Source organism: Lissotriton helveticus, chromosome 6 (genome assembly GCF_964261635.1).
Source record: "Lissotriton helveticus chromosome 6, aLisHel1.1, whole genome shotgun sequence".
Taxonomy (NCBI): domain Eukaryota; kingdom Metazoa; phylum Chordata; class Amphibia; order Caudata; family Salamandridae; genus Lissotriton; species Lissotriton helveticus.
Genome location: NC_136067.1, coordinates 517,261,384 through 517,285,116, shown reverse-complemented (window position 1 = coordinate 517,285,116; position 23,733 = coordinate 517,261,384). Strand labels below are relative to the sequence as shown.

At 42.3% G+C, this 23,733-nt stretch overlaps 1 protein-coding gene across 2 annotated transcripts in view; it reads left to right on the top strand.

Moving 5' to 3' along the window:
* Positions 1–23,733, top strand: part of DST (dystonin) — a 1,569,532-nt gene that overhangs the window by 1,355,336 nt on the left and 190,463 nt on the right. For both annotated transcript variants that reach the window (XM_078647976.1, XM_078647975.1), the window contains 4 exons: positions 1,140–1,259; positions 1,384–1,491; positions 3,484–3,702; positions 18,262–18,465. In XM_078647976.1, the coding sequence (XP_078504102.1) occupies positions 1,140–1,259; positions 1,384–1,491; positions 3,484–3,702; positions 18,262–18,465 (651 nt within the window). The remainder of the gene's footprint in view (positions 1–1,139; positions 1,260–1,383; positions 1,492–3,483; positions 3,703–18,261; positions 18,466–23,733) is intronic.

Sequence of the window (23,733 nt, the reverse complement as noted above, 5' to 3'; positions counted from 1 at the left end):
TTTTTTAAGCAAATAATGGCTTAGTTAAACATGACATCTGTTTAACACATGGCATCTATTTCATGCATGCAAAATAAAAACCGTGTTCTCCTTCAGAAATCAGGATTTGGTATAGTTAATTTGTTATATTTGGGCACAGTGATGCAGCTCGGCAGTGCCTTGACTATAAATGATGTGTAGATGTTACAAGAAAAAGCTATGGTGTTGCAATCCCATTGCAAATAAAGTACTGTTTCTATAAAGGGACATACAAAAACTTTCACTTGCAATTTAAGGGGAAAACGCGTACCAGTGCCAGCATTTCCAAGATGAAATGAAGAAAAAAAAGAACGAATCCCTCTGCTAGAGTTGTGGAAGCTGGTAGGCACTGGGGCCCAGCTGCAGTGCCCTCAGGCAGAACTGACCAATTTGACCACTGTCAAAATGCATACTGGCCCCACTGAACCACCCACGCCTTACTCAACCGCCGATGCAGAGTGCCCATACAGCACTGACCTGGAAGATTCCTTCCCCACCAAAAAGAGCAACCACCACCATACAGCAGCATAAAGCACCACTGCTTTTCCTGGTAGTGGTAGTGTTTATGGTGGCCCTTCTTTTCGGCAGTGGAGGCACCAGTGACAGCTAATTAAGAGGCAAGGTAGAGCCTGCCAATGTGCCCTTCTCACCCGCAGACTTCTAGAACTACTCCTGTGCCCACGCTGGTCTCCTCCCTCTTTCTATACTTCTGACCCCGCTCAGAACATTGCCTTGTGTGCCATTCGATGGGACATTATTAGTTTTCCAGGTGGGATGCAGGGTTCCAGCTGTTCTGTCGCTCAGTCTGGGGGTTTAATGGGTGGTTCATTTGAACATGAGTGCCCTTTCTCCAAGCCAAACTGATTGCATCTGTAAATGTTTGTCGATATACAGGGTTTCATATTAAGATTACTTTATCTAATGTCCTTCAACACTTCTTCCAGGACTTTCATCTAAATTATAATTTGTGTCTTAAAGGTCTGTCTACAGTATAGAACCATGGCTATTACTTGTGTACTTTGTTAATTGTATTAGTATTTTCAACACCTGCTCTTCAAATGTCAAAACAAAGTATCAAAGTTTGTGAGGTTTCTTTCTGAAGAAATGTTCTTTCTCCTTAGTTCGAGCATGCTGCTGAGGCCGAGTTGTCTTGGATTGAAGAAACCAAAAAGAAAATTATGTCTTTAGGTGACATTAGGTTAGAGCAAGACCAGACCACTGCTCAGCTTCAAACTCAAAAGGTAGGTCTATTAGTTTAAAGTTTCCAAAATGCGGACAATTCAGCTTCTTTCTCTTTAAAACATGTATTTAAATATTTTACTCAATGTAGGATATCTTGTGATCTGTCTGCTTCTGCTTTGTTAGGCATTTACCATGGAAATATTACGGCACAAGGATGCCGTCGATCAGCTTGTGACTTCTGCGGATAAGATTATGTGTACCTGCATGGAGGAAGAGAAGCAGTCAATGAAGGTATGTTCTTTCTGATCATATTCTATGATTAATGCCCTTCAAGCCCAGGTGATCAAAGTTTGTGAGTTTTAATAGTTGAAAAAAGTTATATGTAACAAAAATGCCAAATGTTAGTAGAGTCGTCATGCCCTTCCTTTTTCTGATGTATCATGTTTAATTGAAATCAAACAAGCCAAGGTACTAGCTCTGTGCTGATCTACTTCGCCCATAAGTTTATTAGCTTCACTTTACCTGAATCAGTCTGGTGGAGGCAAATTACCGCATGGATTTTCACTTCACCTGATTCTAGGTAGGTAGATTTTCTGGCTGTGGAAAAAACATACCTAACCTCTAAATGTACTGTGCTATGTTTAAACATAAGTCATTCAACTCTCAGAGACTTCTATTGAGTTGGACGGCAAAACCCAAGCAAGGTGCTCGATTGCATCATGGGACATAGCAACGATGTATTGACGTTGCAAGGCTATATCCATACCCAGGCCTCCCCTTCACAGGAAGTAATAATAAAACAGTGTCTACCGGAGAACATCAGCCATGTACTCTTCAAAGTCCTGAGCATGTTTCTGCTTGGACAAGCTACCTTGATGGACATGCTCAACTAGTACAGCAAAAACAGCGTTCATTGTAGAGCTCACTGAATTCTGTGCAAACCTCCTGATACATTTACCATCGGCTATGCCATGATTGTGGCTGTACCAGTGAATTCTTCATGCAGTCTTCTTTTCTGCCTGGGGTTCTGTAAACGAGCACCAGTGTCACCTCTGCTTCTGTCGGAATGGAGAGGCTTACTTAAAAGAGAACAAAACTGAAACTAAAGAGTAGACGGAATTACATTTCCCTCAGCCACTGGTCCATCATTTGTTTGTTCACAGTGCCACTCAGACAGGCATCATACCGCCTTGGTGTTGCTTCAGTGGGAACAGTCCAGCCGGACATGTTAGCCCGTGTTCGCACAAACAAACCTAGAAGGTCCTAACTTTATTGAGCTTCATCACTGATGGGGTAGCTTGACACATAGGCACTCTGAGGTATAGTCTCACCGATAAAACTAAAAAGTGATGGGTCGAATGCTTGAAGTATGCTCAGTCATTGGTAATTGTTTTGGGGGCATGTTCAAGTCCATTTGTTTTCCCTCTGTGACACTACAAACTGGGGCCAACCATTCAACCATTTGTAAATCAGCTGTGCTGCTGTTCCAATGAGAACAGTTTAGCTCATGTTGCTAGGCCTTGTCCCCACTGAACGGCAGCACATGCGACCGTAGCCTCCTAGATTACTCTAGGATATCACTTTACTGGAAAATGGGATGCTAATAGTACCTCTTGGATGCGGAGTGGCAGTCTCTGAAAAACGACCCACTTTTGTATTCTAATGGAAATTATATGTCAAATTTGGGTTATGCTCTGCCTTTTTCCTTTGCAATTCTTTACAGATGATACCATGTTTACTGGCAGTAGTGTGGCGCATGCTAATACTTCCCTTGTTTGCACAAACACAACTTATACACCCCTTCTCCATCCCTGCAGTGCTGTAAAGCAATTCTGTGACTCACAATAAAAAACGCAATAAAATGCTAAAAGTCAAACAGGTTTTACAGAAACGAGCTATTCTAGAAACGGGCATGTGCTTAACTGAGCACTCTTTCTCAAGGAGTCTCACTACAGTGATATCACCAGGACTCTCTTGGGACATGTTGGGAGAAGATGACACCATAATAAAGTGCTTCCATAACATGGAGAGCACTCTAGGATTATTAGCATGTTTTCAGCTGTGGCAAGCAAGTCACTGAAAAGGGCAGTTTTCAGGCCATGCTATAAAAATGTTTTTTAGCCCCACAGGTCTGTCATGGAAGAAGGGGTTTCTTTCCAGTAGCAGTAACATCCTGCTATCAAAACTCCTTATTGTATTAAAAGTTTCATTCACTAGTATTTGGGCGCTGCAAAGAAAAAAGTAACATGAACATTTTTCAGAATTCTGTTTTTTATCTTGCAGAACAAGTTAGAAGCCCTGGAGAAGGACTATGACGCGTTATGCCATCTGAACTCTGAAAGGTACCTCCAGCTAGAGCGTGCCCAGTCACTGGTCAGCCAGTTTTGGGAAACATATGAGGAGCTTTGCCCCTGGCTTGAGGAAACCGAAGCCATCATTTCACAGTTCCCAGCACCAGCTCTGGAATATGAAACTTTAAAACAGCAACAGGAGGAAATCAGGGTAAGCATGGTCTGTCTGAAATGCCATAACATTTATCAGAAGTCCTAGATAGAATTGTTTACAGGAACCTTGGAAGAAACAACCTCTGATAAGAACATCATAAAGTGAGCAACTGGTTGTAGACAGTGTTAAGCTCAAGCCACGGCTCTGTCTACATCCACCCTCATGCTAATGGTACCAGAAACTATATTTCTCTTCTTACTTTTTCATCAAATTAGATTTATGTGTTTGAACACACAGTATACATTTTAAGTACATCCTAGAGATAGTATTTGCTGCCTTACCAGGCTTGTGTAATAAAAAAAAAATCAGAGATAAAAAATATATACATACATATAGATAGAGGGATTTCGGTCAGTCACTTTATCTATTGGTCTATTAAACTATACTTCACATTTTGCTTCTGTCCGCCACAGCCTACACCTGTCCGCCCACTTGACCCATTGGCTCTCTTGTACTGAGTGACAGCATTTTGTATTATCACATGTACAATCAGCCTAAAAGAAAGTGTATTTCAATGCCTGGTTTTATGGGGTAATACTTGACTTTGCAAATGTGTTTTTCTTTCAACTTATTATAGTTGTTTTAGCTATCCTTATGTGTTTAGACTGTGTCTTCAGGTTACAGCAGTTCAAAGTAAATTGTACATTTCCTTTGCCCCAATTAAGAATTACATTTTCATGTGATAATCATTAAAATTAATAAGTTTTCTATACCTGTTTTAAGTATACCTTCCTGTCTACTATTGTTTTGTCAATGTTATTCTGGTGTTTACCTACAAAAAAAGTTTTAATAATTAACCTACTCTCCAGCTTACCAAGGTCAGACCTATTGGCTTTGTGAGTGTGTTCTTGTTTTAGCGATGAGGTTTTCAGTATTAATTTATAAAGTGTGCACTTTACTTAGGCTATTGCAATTTTGACTAAAGTTTCTTTGAGCTAATTTCATATAACAATTAAGCTCTTCTATGCTGAATTGTACTGACAATAAAATGCTTCACTCAAAAAGAACAGTACCTTTCCAAGTGTCTCCATTGCGAGGTGTGGAAGAGCGAGTGGCGGTGGAGCTAGAGCACCCTATCTAAGGCACCAGATACTGCTGATTGCTGTTGTTAGAGGATTTGATGCCAACAGGATTTAAATACTAGGAGGTCTCCTTTACATCATCCTAAAACATAGGAGTTACCCACAGACAACTTCCATTGCTGTCCCATGACACCCCAAAAATGAAAGAAAGGCGAATGGTTTAGTGCACCTTGCTCTCACCTGTCCCAGATCTCTGGACACTTGATGGAGGTACAGTAAGCTGCTTGCCTTTTGCCTCTTGAAGTACCGAATGAGGAAAGGAAATGAGGGCCAAGCTTTCACTTGAAAAGATGCAGAGATTCCTATTGTGATTACTAAATATGTATGATTGTCGTGTTTGTACTGCAAATATTTTTCATAGTATCATGGTGGTGGACTAAGCAATTTGCTACGTAATATCAACACTCTGAATATCGTAGTGCAAGAACTTTTGAAAGAGATTTGTAACAACAGATTCCTCACCTTTTAAATATTCCCAAGGCATCAGTCTGGATCTGGAAACTTTTGAGCAGCACCTGTGCATGCCAGTAGCCGGTTATGTGCTGCTTCACACTGTGGCCGTTCCACTCCAAAAAAGAAATGCAGGACCCATTTAAGAGCCACAGTTATTTTCTTTCTGCACCACCAGGCATGGATCGGTTGTATGACGTTACAACGCATACTTTTACAACGCATACCTTTACAACGCATTTTTTACAACGCAACATCCATTACAATGCATTCCATTACAATGCATGCCATTACAACGAATTTTGTTAAACTACCTTTACAACGAATTCCATTACAACGCATACTACCTTTACAACGCATACCATTACAACGCATAACATTACATTGCATGTTTGGTAAGTATTGGATAGTGTAGGGGTAAAAATTACTATTCTAACACCAGGGGGTGCAACAGTAGGGTAAGTGTTGGATAGTGTAGGGGTAAAAATTACTATTCTAACACCAGGGGGTGCAACAGTAGGGTAAGTGTTGGATGGTAATGTCATGCGTTGTAATGGTATGCGGTGTAATGACTGCGCTGTAATGACATTCGTTGTAGTGGTATGCGTTGTAGTGTCATGCGTTGTAATGGTTGCGTTGTAAAGACATGCGTTGTAATGGATGTTGCGTTGTAAAAGTTTCGTTGTAATGGTAGTGCGTTGTAAAAGTTGCGTTGTAAAGGTTGTTTCCCCATGGATCCAGAGCTACCTCTCATCTCTTTGAGATAGTGGTTTGTAAACAAATTTCAGTGTGCAAAAGAATTTCTCCTCTGAAAATAACAGGTTTCAAGCCCTGTAAGAAGTATTGCAAGCAAATGCCTGTGATGGTTCATGACCAAGTTTGTCTGTGGGGCCTGGGGTCAAGCCATGACTCTAAAACCGGCAGTGTCTGTGCGCCAATGAACCCAAAGGTCATATGGGACCGTAAGGTGAAGCTCTACATTGCCAAGAATCATGTGACACCACATTGTGACATGTCTTAGTCCAAGTGCTGGTCTGGATTGCATTTCTGATGTAGGAGCCTCAGGAGCTGAACCTGTGGTTGATCGTCTTTCCACTCCAAATCTTCAGATACTGTAGTCAGTTAATGTCGCAGCCCAACCCTTAACTTGTCAAGGCACAACCTGAGTTTTCAGGGCATCTGCAAAAGGCCATGCCCTGACTCTTTGGATCCCATCCAACTCCTGCTGGCATGCCTATGGGCTCCATGGAGCCGCGAGGCCCTCCATCTGGATTATTGCTGACGGGTTCGTCCTCTCTGCCAGTTGAGCCCTCTGAATCCATCACAGGTGCCCAGACCGACTCTGACTACATCGACTCTGGAGTAGAAGGTGGCCTTTGAGGTCTCTGAGTTGGTGCCATAAGGCAGTGCTCAGTTACTGTCCAATCACAACCTGCACCACTTGATATTTCACCTCCAGAAGGAAGATCCCACATGGTATATTCTTTGTTTAACACAGATTATGGCAGTCATTATGAAGCAGGCGATAAGATTGTCCAGTCCTACCATGAACCAAACTGGTATGATAAACTCCAAGATGCCTGTGCCCTCAAAACTTCTTCTGACTCTGGCCGCCTCACACCCCCAGGCTCCTGCCACTGAAGAGATTGCTTTTTGATGTGATCATATGGAGGGCGGCAGAAGTTCTCAACCTCCAGCTTCCCACCGTAGAAGTCAAAACTAGTTTCTTGACTGAAGTTCTCCAGCCAGACCAAGCTACTATCAAACCCCTATAACCCTTTAACAAGATCCTAATTGATACCGTTTCAGGGGTCTGGGACAAATCTTACTTTGATCCCCTGATAAACCACCAAATGGCTCAATGCCACCCATCTGCCAGAGGCGATCCTGCATTTTTGTCTCATACCCCTCTCCCGAGAGCTAAGTGGTGCAGGTATTGACTAGCCAGACTAATCTAAACACTTTCCCGACTACTACCCCTGATGGGAGTCCAAAAGAGTAAAAACCTTTGTGAAGAGGGTAATTTCCTCCACAAGTTTGGCCCTCAGGTCTGTTAATGGCAGTTGCTTACAAGGGGCCTGATTCACAAAGGTAAACTTGCACACTTGTGTATGTTTACAATTGTTTGGTATTTAGGATGGGATTTATTAGTAGTATCTTTATGAGGGCGGACTCTCCACACATAAACAGATAGGACAGTCCTATCTTTTTCCTCGCAGAGAATCTGCTGTGGTAAAGATACTACTCCCTTTGTGAATTCCAAACAATCATAAACGTACACAAATGTGCAAGTTTACCTTTGTGATTTAGGCCCTAGGGTGCTATTTCCATGCAATTTGGGATTCGGTGGCTCAAGTCCTCTCAGGCATCCCAGAAGATCTCTGACCTGTCCCAATACAAGATATAAGGGATAGTCGTGGTGCAGCTAAGTTCACAATTCATTGTGACTTGAATACTACTGATTCCATCGGGCAAGCGATTGGTACCAGCGTCGCCATTCACTGCGACACCTGGCTGCAGTCAACAGGTTTTTCAGGCGATGTCCAATCATCCCTCATAAACATGTCCTTTGATGGAATTTGACTGTTTAGGGATGTTAGACCTGGCATCATTGGCATGAGTCTCTCCTCCATTTTTTCTGTTTGCCTCCTCTGTTTACGATGTTTTTGCTGGTATATGCTTTGGGCACTGTGCCACTGCTGATCAGTGCCACAGTGCAAGTGCTCCCTATGTGAAATTGCTGTATTGATTGACTTCCATGTTTGGCTTATTTGGTTTACTATCAGTCCCTAGTAGCGTGCACCAGGAGTGCCAGGGCTTGTAAATATAAATGCTGCTAGTGGGCCTGCAGCACGTGTTGTGCCACCCACAAGAGCGGCCTAGTAAAAATATGTCTGAAGGTCTACCATTGCTAGACCACGTGCAGTCTGGTACTGTCACGCAGACTGCGCAAGTACACCTACTTGCCAGTCCCTAAACCTTCCCTTAACTTCATGTTAGTCACCCCTATGGTAGGCCCACGGGCAGGGTGCATTGTAAGCATAAGGTAGGACAAGCCTGACAAGGTTGGCATGTCCTAATAGTGAATTACAGCCATATTCGTTTTTCACTAGTGTAAGGTAACCTGCTCTCCATCAGTTAGAATAGGCTGCCAGGATTATTAATGCTATAATCCTAGTGGGCTCGGGGAGCATGGTGCAATGTCGAGTTTGGTATCCCTGAACTCAGGGTTTAATAACGCATCCGTTTGGGTGGACACCTCAGACACCTCAGACAGACAACATCGCTCCCCATCTTCGCAAGAAACCTCAAAACCTGGCTCTTCGACAGACCCCCTCCTTGATGGAATGGAACCTGCACCCCCCCCACCCCTAGCGCCTTGAGACCCTTACGGGTGAGTAGTCGCGCTCTAACAAACTCCTGATTGATTGATTGATTGATTGGATGGTTTTTGGACTCTGTGTTTGAAAATAGCACTTTTAGAAAGTAGCTATTTTCTTGTCTAACTGTCTACCGGTCTCTGCTGGTTCTGGTGTGCGTGTGACAGGAGCTGGGTGGCTCCAGAGGTCTGAATGAGTCAGTGTGGGATGAGTGGGACATTTGCTTTGAGAGTAGGGGAAGAGTAGCTCCTGATAGCCTGCCCTGCCTGATACAATGTTGGCTCCGCCCCCCTGCCGGGCGGCTGATGACTCTGTGCCTGCCTGGGACTTTCCTGGCCCACCTCCTGCCGGGCAACTGATGGCCCTGCCCCTGCCAGTGACAATGCTGGCTCCGCTCCTGCTGGGCGGCTGAAGACTCTGCCCTGCACAGTGAATATGCCAGGTGCTTCGGCCTGGCAACACCCACAACAAACCCAAGATGGGGGGAAATTCCCCTGCATGGACAAAGGGATCAAAGCCAAAAAGGGGTATAAGAGAAGGACCCCTGAACCAAGAATTTAGATCACTTCTGACAAGGAAACCTGAACCAAGGACAAGAAGCCTGCTGATCCAAGGACTGCCTACCCCTTCTGCCAGAGTGCTGTTTGTTGGGGGAATCCTGCAGTTGCTTCTTTATTTTTGCCAAGGAACCAGGAGAGAGGAACTGTGTGTGTACTCTCAAACTTTGCTAAGAAAATCTCCAAGGGCTGGAAGAGTGCCAGCCTCCTGTTGAAGTCACAGGGCTAAAGGACTTCATCTGCTTAAAGTGCTGTTTGCTGGAACTTGTGAATCCAGCACCTCTGAAAGAATCCAGCAATCTCGACACCGACGGACGCCGCCGAATCCAGCTCGACATCGTGAGTAACGGCTCCAGTGTCCCGCTTCCTCGACGCCGGCCGCCGGGCCCGATCGACGCCAGCAACAACGCCAGTGAGTAGTGAGTTCGGCTCCAACTCCAAGTAACCTCGTGTCTGCACCGCTGCTGATCGCATCGACTTCGAGCCCTCTCGACGCCGTGAGCGCTGCTCACTCTTGCAACATCGACATCGACGACGCCGTATCCTGCTTCATCTCGTGAGCGCTGCTCCCGCCTGACTTCGGTCGACGCCGCTGCAGATCGCCCCGACTCGGAGGCCCGATCGACGCCGAAGACGCGACGCCGGACATCTCGACGCCGCTGATCATCGAGTGCTTCACTTTTCCAAGGTACTGTGTTGTGGGGGTCTGTGCGACTCCGGGCTCGACGTAGCGCTCCTCGCGGTTGACGCCGAACCTTTGGATTAACTTTGCCTCGACGTCGTGTGACTCCCGTGTGGGTTACATTGTTGCCAAGAACTTTGATTTAAAGAAGAAGAGTTGCTTTTGTTACTAAAGACTTTGTGCTAAGAAGAAACCGTGCTTGAACTACTATTTTTCCTTCCAAGAGTATTTATTAAGATTGTGGTATATTTTTGTCGTTATTTGGTCTTGTGCTAAGCCTTATATAAAAATCCTTATTTTTATAATACTACTGTGTCGTGTCCATTTGTAGTGTATTCACTTTATTATTGTATGTGGTCATAAATGCTTAACGCACTGCCTCTGGGATAAGCCTGTCTGCTTTGCCAAGCTACCATGGGGGTGAGCAGGGGTTATCTAAGTGTGTGATCCCCTTGCCCTGACTAGAAAAGGTGTGTCCCTATTTGTCAGAAGTGTATACCTCTGCCAACTAGAGACAGCCGCTTCTAACAAGGGACAAGGCAGATTCTACTCCGGATCAGTTAAAAGCGAGCAGGGCCACAGCACATTCCCTCTGCTGTCTGCCCCGCCTTGCCAGAGCATAAGCCCTACCGTTTCTTTCACAGTTTTGGCAGAGGTACCCCATACCAGCAGGCAGTTCAGCCTCAACAAGGTGCCCAGCATTTTCACAGCCATGGCACACACCACCCCGCAGTCTAAGTCATTGAGCTGCTCAGCCCAATACCCCTTGCCCCCCACTGCTCCACCTACCAAACCCCTTAAGCCTGCCCTTAGTGATGTTCAGCCATTCGGTTGGCTGTAGGATCCACTGATTCTTGCTGGCTTGGTAGACCATAACATCAAACAGGTGGGTCCTGCAGATAGTCTGGAAAGGATACTGGCTGTTCTTCATTGAAACTCCACTGCACATTTCACTGTCCCCTGTAAGACTGATGGAGGATCACCTGTCTGTCTTACTGCAAAACGCATTATAGAGAGGGTCCCAGCTCCAGAAGTAGGTCGTTGTTGTAATTCCCACTACTTGCTAGTGCCAAAAGAAGGATGAAGGCCTTTGTCCTATTTTAGACCTGCACTATCGCAGCCCCTTCCTCCGGAAAGACAAATTCAGAATGCTCATACTAGCCCAGGTCTTGTCTGCCCTCAACCCTTGAGGATGGTGTTGTATCTCTAGGACACCTATTTCCATATACCCATCCTGCCAGCCCATCAGTGCTACCTGGGGTTTATGGTGCAACTGGAGCATTTTCAGTTTGCTGTGCTCCCCTTTGATCTCACCAGTGCCCTTCTGGTGTTCACGAAATGGATGGCAGAGGTAGCAGCTCACCTTTGGAGGTCAAGGTCCCAGTATTCTGTTTCTTCGACGTCTGGCTGTTGAAAGCAGGCTCGCCCAAGGCAATCATCATCCACCTCCAGACTACAGCAAGCCTCCTGTCTTCTTTGGGGCTCACTAACAGCATGCCAAAGTCACATCAGACTCCTTCTTAGATGCTCTCCTTCATCTGAGTCATTCCGGACACCGCTTGGGTTCATGCTTTTCCCCCTGAATGGAGAGTTCAGCACATTCACACTATGATCCCTCTCTTTCAGCCTCTGTCCTTGGTTTCAGTGAGATTAACTTTGAGCTTGCTTAGACTGATGGCCTCCTACATCCCGTTGGTCAAGCACTCCAGGTGGCATATGTGGGCTCTGCAGTGGGACCTGAATCACATCCAGATTTCAGAGGAGACTGTGAAAGATTTCCAGCAGTGGTTACTAGACCAAGGTTGGGTCAGCGGCAGCTACCCTCAGCCTACCCCACCCAGAGCTGAGAATTGTGACCAATGCGTCGGTTCTTGGTTGGGGTGTCCACTTTGGAGAGGTGGAGATCAGAAGTCTCTAGTCTCCGGTGGAGCCCCTGCTCCATAGCAACCTCTTGGGGCTGTGAGTCATCCACTTGCCTTAAAAAGCCTCCCTTCCATCCAGAAAGGGAAGGCTGGTACAGGAGCTTAAGGCCGACACCACTGGTATTGCAGCAAGCAGGGTGGAGTAGGATCCTGGACCCTGTGCCAGGAGTCACTACGCCGCTGGAAATGACTGGACTATAAAGGAATTTACCTTGTGGTGAACCCTCTGGGAGGATCTTTGAATGCCAGCTGTGCTTAAATTAATAATGTGGTCTCAAATTTTATTTTTATTTTCTGAACAATTAGGGGAATTTATCCATACCTATTTCCGGGAGCCATGAAAACTATAATGGCGGCAACAATTGGTGGTAGAATAGACTACGCCAATAGTATCTACTTGGGTTTGCAAAGACTGTGATCTAAGGAGATTACAACTACTCCAAAATTTTGCAGCTAAGCTGGTGTTTAAGGCTTCTCGTAGCTCACATACTTCACCTGTCTTGAAACAGTTACACAGGCTACCAATAACACAGCCTATTCAATTTAAGATCTGCTGCCTAGTCTTTAAGGCTGTACATGGATTAGCCCTGGGTGTTCATATTGGGTGAATAACTAGATATGTCCCAACAAGGCCACTGCACTCATCTATAGCCTATGTTGTAATGGTACTCAGTTTTCAAAAAACAAGCCAGAGGACAGAGGTTTTCAGTGCTCGCCTCTATGGCCTAGAACTCTCTTCTGCTGCATATCTGGTCACTTACAGCAATGGAAACTTTCAAACATGCATTAAAAAATTGGATGTTTAAGGAAGCTTTTGGCTTATGTGTTTGGGGATCTTACATGAGCAGTACAGTTTCTTCTTGGTTTTAGGGCCTTAATACCTTTAGGTGAATGAGCAGTCTACAAGTGTGACTAACCATACCAATAACATGGACAAATGAGCTAGGCAGTCAACGTATAGCAGATCACGAGTGGCAGTTGCACCTGGAAGTGATGCATGGTCTATTCCACACATTGGGAGAACCTTGGATTGACCAATTTGCCTCGGCAGAGAAGGCGCAAAGTCAGCAGTTCTGTGAGTTGGAGTTTCCAATGTGTCTCTTGCTAGGAGACGCGTTCCGCCTAGGGTTGAGCTCAGGACTTCTGTATGTATGCCATTCCGCCAATACCTCTTCTGCACCGAGTTGTGAAGACGATCAGGACCCAGCTTCCCCGCCCAGTCTTCTTGGCCCTAGATTGGGCACAAAGTATGATATCCATGGCACCTGGGCTTGAGGATCTGTCCTCTGATTAGGCTGCCCCCCCCCCCAGGGGACTTGCTATTGCAGCAACGGGGAAGGGTTCTGCAGTCTGGTGTTTGTAAGTTCCACTTTCATTCTTGGAGATTTAGTGGTGACCGCTGAACACCTTTGACCTTCCTCCGAAGGCGGTTGATGTCATCTTGGCAGCTAGACGTCCCTCTAAATAAACTTTATATGTTGTTGTTGGAACAAATTGGTGGATTAGTGTGGCACACTTCATATTGAACTCTTTTAGGCTAATCAAGGCTAAGTTATCTGACATTTTGTTGTATATTTTGTCACTTGGCTGGCAAAGCTTTTCTCTGGACATAGAGAAAGGGTACCTTTCAACTCTTTTGGTCTTTTTATGGTTGCCTGACCAGCCTTCATTATTTAAATGACCAGTTGTGATGTTTTTTAAAAAAACCTGCAAAACAAGTTTCCTCTCTCTCCTTTTGTAATGCCACAGTGGGACTTTAACTTGGTCATCACATAACTGATGTGTACTCCATTTGAGCTGCTTCACAGCTGTCCTTAGCAGCTACTCACCCTTGTTGGGTTTGCTGGAGCGAAAGTACTGGTCAAAGGTTTCTGGATCCTGTCTGACCACCGGGGACTATTCAAAATGTAAAGAAGCTGCAGTTAGATAGTCTCTACCAGAAAGAGGGTTACCAAAGGTAAGAATTTGTTAATCGAGGATAGAATATCAAAAGGTATGTGCATATAAGGAAGTATGGATTTAATATTCCTAACTCCACATCTACGTACATTGAAGATGTTTATATCGCCAAGATACAAACATGATGTTAGTTGAAAAAAATCTAGACATACCTATTGATATTTTATGTTCAATATTTTATCCTCGATATTGTGTGCCATTGATATTCTGGTGCCAATAGTCAGGGTGCACGCCCATTAAGCCATTGGTGGCGGAATACTTACACAGAGCGGTGGCGAAGGTGATTTGCGATGTATGCGACAGTACAGATGATCATAATCTCCATACATTTATGTTTTTAAACTTTTAAAAGTATAAGGAACAAGGAAACGTGATTTGTCAACCTCTAGTACTTAAAGCTCATTGATTATTTGGAAAGTGCAAGGTTTATATCAGAGTTTATTAAAAAAATATGTTTTACATATGGATTAAGCCATGCCGGTGCTGTGGCGTTTGCCAATTGCCCTTGTCTAACAGAGTCATCTATTCTTATTTTTAACAGTGTATTTTATTGTAAAATACAATATTACATCTACGGGCACTTTGTGAGTTTCTACGCCAAATTTGACTCACCAACTGTAGCCTATGTTTTACTATTATAAAGCATTTCTTTTCGATTGTAGCTGACTTTAGCTGACATTTATCTTCCCGCGTTTGACGTACTTTTTTCCAAAGCTCTTGGCCAGGAGTTGAGACACAGTTCAAGATGAAATGGTAATTCAATTGTACTGTGCTCTACAAAATTAGTTTACATTTAAATGGACCCTTCGTTCAAGGCAGTAAAGATGTAGAAAACTGGATGTCCGTCTTCATTAACAATCGATTGAATTCCAGATTATGACGTTTATTATGGGGTGACTGCTTATAATAATGTCATTCATATCCTAAATATGTGATGTTTTCTGAGCTAAATTTTTATTTAGTCTTATTTGGGAGTTATTAATACATTTTGTCATCTGCATTTTGCCGTAGCGAAGGTGTATGCCCACATCCAGACAAAGGGATAAAAGCCGCAGTGCTTGGCTGACTCTGAGAATGAGAAGTAGGATTGTATGCTTGTCCCTTGAAAAATGAATTACAGATTATCATTTCCTAGCTGTTTGATTCGGTTGTTATTTACTAACTATGAAATCCTGCTTTCATTAAATCTGCACAGTACACAGCAGTTAGCATTACATCGAGAAATTAATTATTCAGTTTGAACACATTGGATCATTTGTTGTTTTTACAGAGAAGCATATTTGTTCTTTACTGATGTCCACCCCTTCAACTAGTGATTCAATTAGGTCTTTCAAATGTATATGACAAAAAACGACACTATCGGTGGTTCATGGCATTCATCCTTCTGTTGTTGCAGCTGAAAGTAAAGATCTCCATCCTCTGCAACCCCTTCTCTTCCATCGAGTCATGCATGTTTTGCTTTGTCTGGCTCTGCAAACCCCATCTCATGCACAATTTAGTTTTAGTATTACTAACCCTGAGTTTACGTTATCAACATGCCGTACAGGTTCATGTTCAGCCAGCATGGAGCTGCACCTGGCAGCTGCGTATGTTTAGGTCATCTCCTTCTGGCAGCCATCTTACAATGGGTTCTCGTCTCTGCTCCACTGAAGCCTGCTCTTTTGTCCTGTAGGTACAGCTTGGCGCAACAGCTGAAGTGGAAACATCTCAATACTCCTTATGGTCACTGCTGCTCACTGCCAATTCTCTTCTCCGCCTGTTCAGGTTTCCAGCCTGTTTAGGGTGCATTGTTTGGTCCTTAGGGATATGTAGTTTGTATGCTCCGTTGTGGCAGTCAGTGTCATAAAGATGGAGTGTGCTTTTTACATGGTAATTGCAATTGGCTAATAAATAATTCTAATGCTAGGTGCTCAGACCTGCAATTAAGATAATTCATGCGCCATGATGTGGGCTGCTTCCACTGTATCGTCCATTATTTCCATGCTAAATTTTCTGTTTATTTGTTTCGGAAGGGATGGGGATATAGATATATTTGCTCCAGATTATATTCATACACTGGCTAGCTGCTGCAAAAGCACAAATGTGTTGTGCGAATCATTCCGATCGTCCAATGTAATCTTCTTCCGGATTTTCTCAGCAGTTTATTTTAAGTCAAGAGGCTGATTAGCTGTAATCCAGAAAGCCTGCTTAGAAATATGTTGAAATCTGTAAGGTTTGTGTCCCTTATTACACTCTGTTTGCAAACATACAAAAGCAGAAAAGGTGAAATGTGTCTTACTTGGTTTAGTACCTTTGATGAAGCTGAGATTTCTTCAGTGATTGAATCATTTTAGTAGGCAGTATTGTACTTTGCAACGAGGAAGCAATTACAGATGGATGAGCAGACAGCTCTTAAAATCTCGGATCAGAAGTTACTAATCCACTGACTAAACTGGAACCGCAGGCAGAGACTTGACAACCTGCCAAATTACTAGAAGAGTAGAATGATGAGTTACAACTGAGATAAAGCTTCAAATGGTCTATCTAAAATACGACGGCCAAACCACCTCGACTGTCTTAAACAGCTTTGCTCTTCAAACATAGAGGGACAGCTAGGGCCTTTCTTTCCTCCATTAAAAGCAAACCAACATCATTAAGCTAAAAGGAGACCTCCAACAAGGTGTTTATGAATATGCGTTATCAGGAACTGTACTGATCCCTGGCATCTGAATGCATGCAACCTACTGAGCTTTCAGGTTGCCTTTGCAATTCTTTCTTGATGATAGAGACCAAGAATAGCAGCCCATACATTTCTGAAAAGCCAGCAACAGCATTATTTTAATTGTGCCAAGTTGACATCTATTTCAGAGACCGAGACAACTAGAATTGTCTCTTGATGCTGACCTGCCAAATGATCTTGAGTATTCACTTTCTAAATTGCTAGAACAATGATAGATGGGTTGGGCAACTAGACCAGTGACTTTTAGGTGAGAAGGCACACAGACACACAACATAATGCCCACCACCTGTCTTGTTGAGCGGCCAACAATGATAATGAAAGAGAATGAACTTCCCTGCTCCTTAACAACAGCACATGATTTAGTTTCTTCCCCAGCCCTAACCAGACTCCGCACTAATTTACCTGCTGAAGGTAAGGACAGGGAAGATGTCTGGGAGACTCCCTGGTGTTTACCATGGCAGTGAATGCAGTACTGCACTGACTACAGCTCGCACAATTAGTTTCTGAATGAGGATGATCTTCTCAGCGTAATAATTTATTCCAGAGTCAAATAGTTCATTGACATTAATTGTAGCAGAAAACAAATACATGCTAGCCAGTTTAAAATAACACACAATACCCTTTCTTGACGCCATGAACAAATTGCTCCACGCTTCGGAGTTATCGGTAATATCATTGTGCTTGAACTCTAATCATTAACTTGATGTAGAGTGGATATAAAAAACCTCAAAACCACCTAGGAAGAGTCTAGGGCCTGAGTCTGTTAGTGTATGTGTGATGTATGGAAACAGGCACCCTAACATAATCTGCTCCCACCCGGTGATCTGTCACTGACCGCTGTGCCACTCACCTAGTGGCTGCTTAGCATCTTCGGAGCCATGCTTCTGTGGGCTTTCTAGGTTGCTTTGGCTGTGCATGCTCCATGATTGCTGCCCTGTCGCAGTGTGAAATCTGCACCATGGTATTTCTAGGACCTTAGGAATGCATGCAAATGCTCAAATTCATAACCTGATAGAGCTGTACACTGAGCTAATCTGACTGTTTAATGTTCCAAATGATGGAGGGAAGAGACGATCATGATCCAATAAAGCAGGTACCTCTCGGCTATACCCAGAAGCCCCCTGGTGAAATTACCTCCCCTGACCACCTTAAGAACAAAAATAGAGAATGTAAGGAGACTCCTTGGTGCTACTCGTAGCTTTTCTATACAGAGCTAACTCCCAAAATCATAAACATCTTGAAAAACGGACACTCGATTCTGTATTTTACTCTGGAGTAATTGACTTTCTAATAAAGAAAATACACTTCAAGCCATCCAAATACATCTAGGTCTTTGGGTAGTACTGTTTGGTACTGTGTGATGTTCCGTAATTCAAAAATTGAAAATATCAAAGTCTTTTTTTAATAACGTATATCTCATAACCTTCTTGGATGTTGCTGAATGGAGATGCACATAGTTACACACAAACACACATACTCACAAACAATCCATATTATCTGTATAAAGTAAACAACAAATGTTACTTGTTTTACTTTCACAGTTAAGTGCATATTTTGCAAATGTTTGCTAAATTCTCATTAATGCAAAATTAAAATTGAGATATAACTCGCGTTTGTGACTGAGTACCCCTCTGCGAAACTGTAAATCAGGCTCTTAGTTTTTCATGCAAGTCAATCACCTGAGTTTTTTATGTACTGGGGTACTGCTTTGATGTTGTATAGACTGGATGTATCAGATATGGCTATGACTGTAATTTTGTAGCATTTGTCTTACATACTGAAAGATTGTTGAATTTTTATTACAGCAACTCCGTGAGCTGATTGCTGAACACAAGCCTCATATAGACAAGATGAACAAGACTGGGCCTCAGTTGTTGGAACTGAGCCCTGCAGAAGGCTTTTCAATTCAAGAGAAGTATGTGACAGCTGACACGCTATTCATTAAAATTAAGGAAGATGTCAAGAAGCGTGCAGTTGAACTGGATGATGCCATTTCACAGTCATCACAGGTATCTTATCACCGTTACTACTTAACTTAATGATATCGAATAAGTAGATAGTTTAAGAATATTCACCCAGAGCAGTGCTTGCCTAACGTTTTTTGGGTCTATGTCCCACTTTTTAGTACAACAACCCTTCGTGATCCACCTAGCTTTAATGGACATGATGTAGGCAATTTTTTTAAATGTAACTAACGCATTGTGTGGTAGCACATTGTCATTTACAGTGAGCACATTTCCATTGAAATGGTTACTAAATTTGCACAGACATACAGTTTTATTGATAAACTATATTGCACCAATGATCTGTGGAAATCGGGTTTCAGTGAATATTTAATATTTTTCATCACCAAGGGAAGTGTCTCCATTTGTTCTGATCCTCTTAGAATCTTTGTTTATATCACACTTAACAATTACAAAAAATGTGCCTCATTTTCGCTCTTCTCACTGCACAATGTGTACATTTCATTTACAGGCATTTTCATTTTGTTGAAAAAAAATTACACCCTACCGCCTTTCCTGTCACACTTCATGTACCCCAGCAAGACTGTCACATCATTTAACTATTCTTTCTCTGACTTAAAAGTGAGAAGATTTTATAAACACCAGTCGCCATGTTAAAAAATAAGACATAGCCTGACATTTGACCTGTCTTTGAAGACCAGAAAATTTGACAAGATACATACAGAATTTAAAGGCTTATTTATTTATTGCTTGGACTTAACGACCCACCAAAGATTGCCTCACAACCATCCAGTACAGTAAGGGAAACACTGAGCTAGGGGTCAGAGTTTGGTTATCAGGAATTCTGTTTCCTTTGCTTGCAAAAAATAATATTTTTAATGACCGCAGTGCAAAATCCTTGGCATTTATATTTTTTGCCTTTGTGGGTAAGTGGCTTAAGTTGCACCAGTGGAAGCTTTTATCAGTGGAGCAGAACCTGCTTGTGGAATTACCGCTAATGTAGAAAAATACTGAAAAACCTCTAAAGTGGTACTCAGTCTTTACTTCCAAAGTCCATTATATATGATCTTTTCACTGATATTTGATCAAAAATCTCTTGGCATCAGCATCTTGGCACAATCTCAGACGCTGAAACTTTTCACCAGGGGTTCATGTTGTTCATTTGCACTCAGAGATCTGGTTCCAGTCCACATTGTCAATTCACATAAGAAATCATGTGATTCTTCTCACATCCGCCTTCATGTGCCACAGTTTGAAAATGTGTTGGACTTTTAAAATGACAAACTGTGTAGTGTGCTGTGTAGTTCTGTCTAAATTGTATATTTTAACCAGCTCTCCACATCACATCCAGTTAATTGTAATGCATTCAGATCTGGATTTCACATGCAAACTGCCCTATGTGCAGCATCCCATGCTCCTGCTAAAAGGAAAATGTTCTCTATATAGTGCTGAGTTACCCCTTGGATCCAGGAGGGCGCAGCACTTGTAAGCACTCCATGACATGATCAAGAGTTTATGGCTGTGCCAACAAAGGTCAGGATAGCCACCTACTTTGCACTGTAAATAGGGCAGATTTTGTGCCATCTAATTTTGTTGATTTTCGAGCAATATTTGCTGCATTTGGTGGGAGACCAGTGGAAAGCTGCTGACATAAACCATGTAAATGTCTTCTTATGGGCAAACAAAATTGCACAACAAAACTGCCACGCGTTTCATTTACAATTTCTTTAAATCATGTATGTGTTAGACATCGGGGGTAATGGGACAGTTGACAGAAACAGGTGGCAGTCTCACCCACCTACCTCTTGCTATCTTTCTATTTAGAGTGCAGGAGATGGTGGTTTTCATGATGGTTACCAGCTTTGTCTCAGCACATTCATGTTGAGAATGGTACCAACATAGGCACTCTAAACAGGGTGAGCCTCTTGGCACTGTTCTCGCTGGCATTTTTCCTGTCTGGATTAGCTACATAAACTAGTAAACCATGTAGAACACAAATGCCCAATACATGTTCTGGGTGGACCACATCTCTCCCTCTCTTAGAGAGCCAAAATGGCTCCCATTTGAAATGCGCTCCAACTTCAGAACGGCTTGTCTCACACACAAAGCTCTTCACACTGGTAAACCTGCCTACTTGGCTTCCAAACTTAATAAGGCAGGCCAGACAAGGAATCTCATGAGTACTAACACTCTACTTCTCATTCCACCAAAAACTTGCAAACAAAAAAACCTTATCACGCTCCTTCTTTGGAAATGTGCCATAAGTCTGGAACTCCATCCTATCCACATCAGGATTAACCCTCCTTCATAAACTTCAAAACTCAGCTCAAAGACCTCTTCCTCAACCGAACCCATTTGAATAGATAGCTGCCGCCTAAAGAGACAGAATCCCTCTGTCACAGGAATCTTGCCCAGCACAGAATACAGAAGCTTCGATATGAAGGCATCTACACCACCCGCCTTTTGACTCACTCCTTGCCCTCCATTCCTGAAAAGATTTTGACACGAGACATTGCTGAATATTGATATACTTTGTGTTCGATTGCATCATGATAAATGTTGTAACACGCTCCGATAACTTCGGGTCTGGCCAGCGCTATATAAAACTCTTAAATAAATAAATACTTAATTTGCTTTTTTGTTTTAAAATAGACTTTTGCTTCATGGATCTTTTTTAAAAAGGTCAAACTTGCTGCCATGTTGCTTTGGACATACTAGCGCAGTTTACTTTCTGCAAAGCAAGTTAGGCCATAGAGGCAGCAGGAGCTGCTTCAGGAAAAATGGTTACAGAGAAAGCAACCAGTTCTAAAGGCGGAGGGCATTAGTCTTTAAAATGCCAACATGAAATACCTCTGAGCAGCCATTATATAGTGGATTTCCTTAAATGATCTGCATCATTTCAAACTATTTCCTTGTAAATGAACCACATAGGCTGAATTTCAAACATATGTCCACTTCCTTGTAGGAAAGGGATCAACTTTTAATGTTGCAAGGTTTCTGAAAGATATTCATGTATGTCTGCGGTTTTCAATTTAGAATGCTATTCAAAATTCCAGTCAATTTTTGTGACACTTGCAACTTACTTTTCTGTGAACAGATAACTTGGGATATGTAGATAAAGTATAAGTCACTTCTAAGTTTGTTGATTGCGAATTCTTAATTCAGGCTTATTTTCAAGCATAGTCCATCAAAACCATACAACAAAATACAATTAACCACATACTGTAATCTTAATAAATAAATATGGATAGCAACAGCTTAGAAACCAGATAAAAAAATATGAACATAAATAGTAATAGAAAGATCAGTAAGGCCTTTGGGATAATGTGGAACAATTAACAAACATGACCAAGACAATGCTAAATACTGGCATATATAAGACACATAGCAATATCAGAAAAACAGTTACTGGTATGAACACATTTTACTTATGCATGCTAAGTCCTTGTTGGTGAACACGTACTCTAATAGCTAATGCAACTAGTGTGGGCCCTTGACACAAAACGTACTTGAGGCAGTAAGATTTATACGTTCTTTGATTACAACTAAAGTGGTAGCAAACCCACAGACATATGTCAATTACATGACCATGGAATTCTCATTAAATTACCCATGGCAAGAAGGAGGAGTTTGGAATCAGTGTAACAGGCACTTTTTCTGATTCCACCATGTCAAATTGTAGCTGAATGTGTTTACATTTACTAAGGGGTTTTCAGTCACATTAAAGATTATTGTAGAATATAGAGTAGCACAGCATGGGACCAGTGGTGGTGGGCATTGTTGGTATTCACATCCACCTCATCTTCTAAATTTTCTAATGAAACAAGGCATGTAGAAAAATGCTTCTTCTATTTTAAGTGGCTAAAAATGATGGTATAAGACTCTCAGCACAAGAGCAAACTTGTTAAGGACAACAAAATAAAACATGTTTAATGTATATAAATAAAGAATAATAGGAAAGCAAAACACCTCCTCAAATAGCAAAACATATGCCATTAGTCTTACTGGTGTGCCACTGATACAATAATGTGCTTGGTCGGTCTCTAGTTGTGTATGAAGCACTAGGTAAACGTTACTGTTACAGTGGAAGCTTTTTCTCTAATTTCTGGGCCTTCAATGATGTTACTACTTAGTCACTTCTCTCAGACTCTATACATCATCCACAGAGGCTTTGGTCCTCCAAAGGACCTTTCTTCATCACAGTGAGGGATGAGAAATAAGGGTGTTGAACTGTTGGTGACCCAATGAGGACCAATAATTTGTAGACCAACTCACAAATTAGTGAATAGTTTATGTACACTATTCTCAGACTATAAGTCTCCCATGCATTAGAAATCAGATCATTGTAAGAAAAGTTCTACGGAAAGAATCTTAAGACACAATAAAAGACTCAGTCAAGTTTAGATAATGTGGTTATTGTATTAAAGATTCAAAATCAATGCATATAAGTATCATTTTAAGATGTTCAGTCAGGAGACTTACAGCCCGTAGTGTAAAACCATACATTTAGTTAAAGTAAATCTATTTCTAAATAAATGAATCCATAAAGAGGATGGTTCAGGTTAGCGTTTCCTACCACCAACAGAGGCAGGAGGATGGTACAAAAGAGTTCTCTTAGAAGGAGCAAAGGTATCAAGTTAAAGTCCACTAAGGTAAAAAGTCCATGGGCATTGGCAAGGAATTGGAGCAATAAACCGGAAAGTTCAAGTCTGGTCTCAGACCAGGCAGCTCCAAATCGTCCATCAGGCAAGTTCATCAGGAAAGGAAAAAAGGAAATGCAGGCTGGAGTCAATGGAAGAGAAGGTGGCTCTGGCAAAGGATGGTGGCTCCCTAGTCCTAAGAAAGTCACTTTTTATACTCTAAATCATCTATTTGTGACATTAGATGACACTATTCAATAGTCTGACCATCATGTGACCATTTTTCCGCTCACCAGGTATAAAATTGTTACTTCAACATATTTTCCCATGTTGCTCATGAGAAACGACTGTCCATTCCGGCCTCACAGGCTAGTTTACAAAGAGCTTATTTACTTTGTTGCTCTTCATGGATTAAGTAGAGATGGTCAAGTTCCCACCAATTCATACACAACAAAGAGCTGGAAAAAGTGTCTTGTTGATTAAAAGAATGTTGCATAATCAGACCAGATAAAGCAACATTTGAGGAAATGTAACAAAAGTCCATTGTACCAGGCTATGAAATGAAGCAGCCCACGGAAAAAGGCAATTTAATGCATTTTAAAGTTAGCATTTCTTATTTTAGTAAAATAAACTCATAGTTAAGGTCAAGCATAACGAAATAAATCAAGCATAT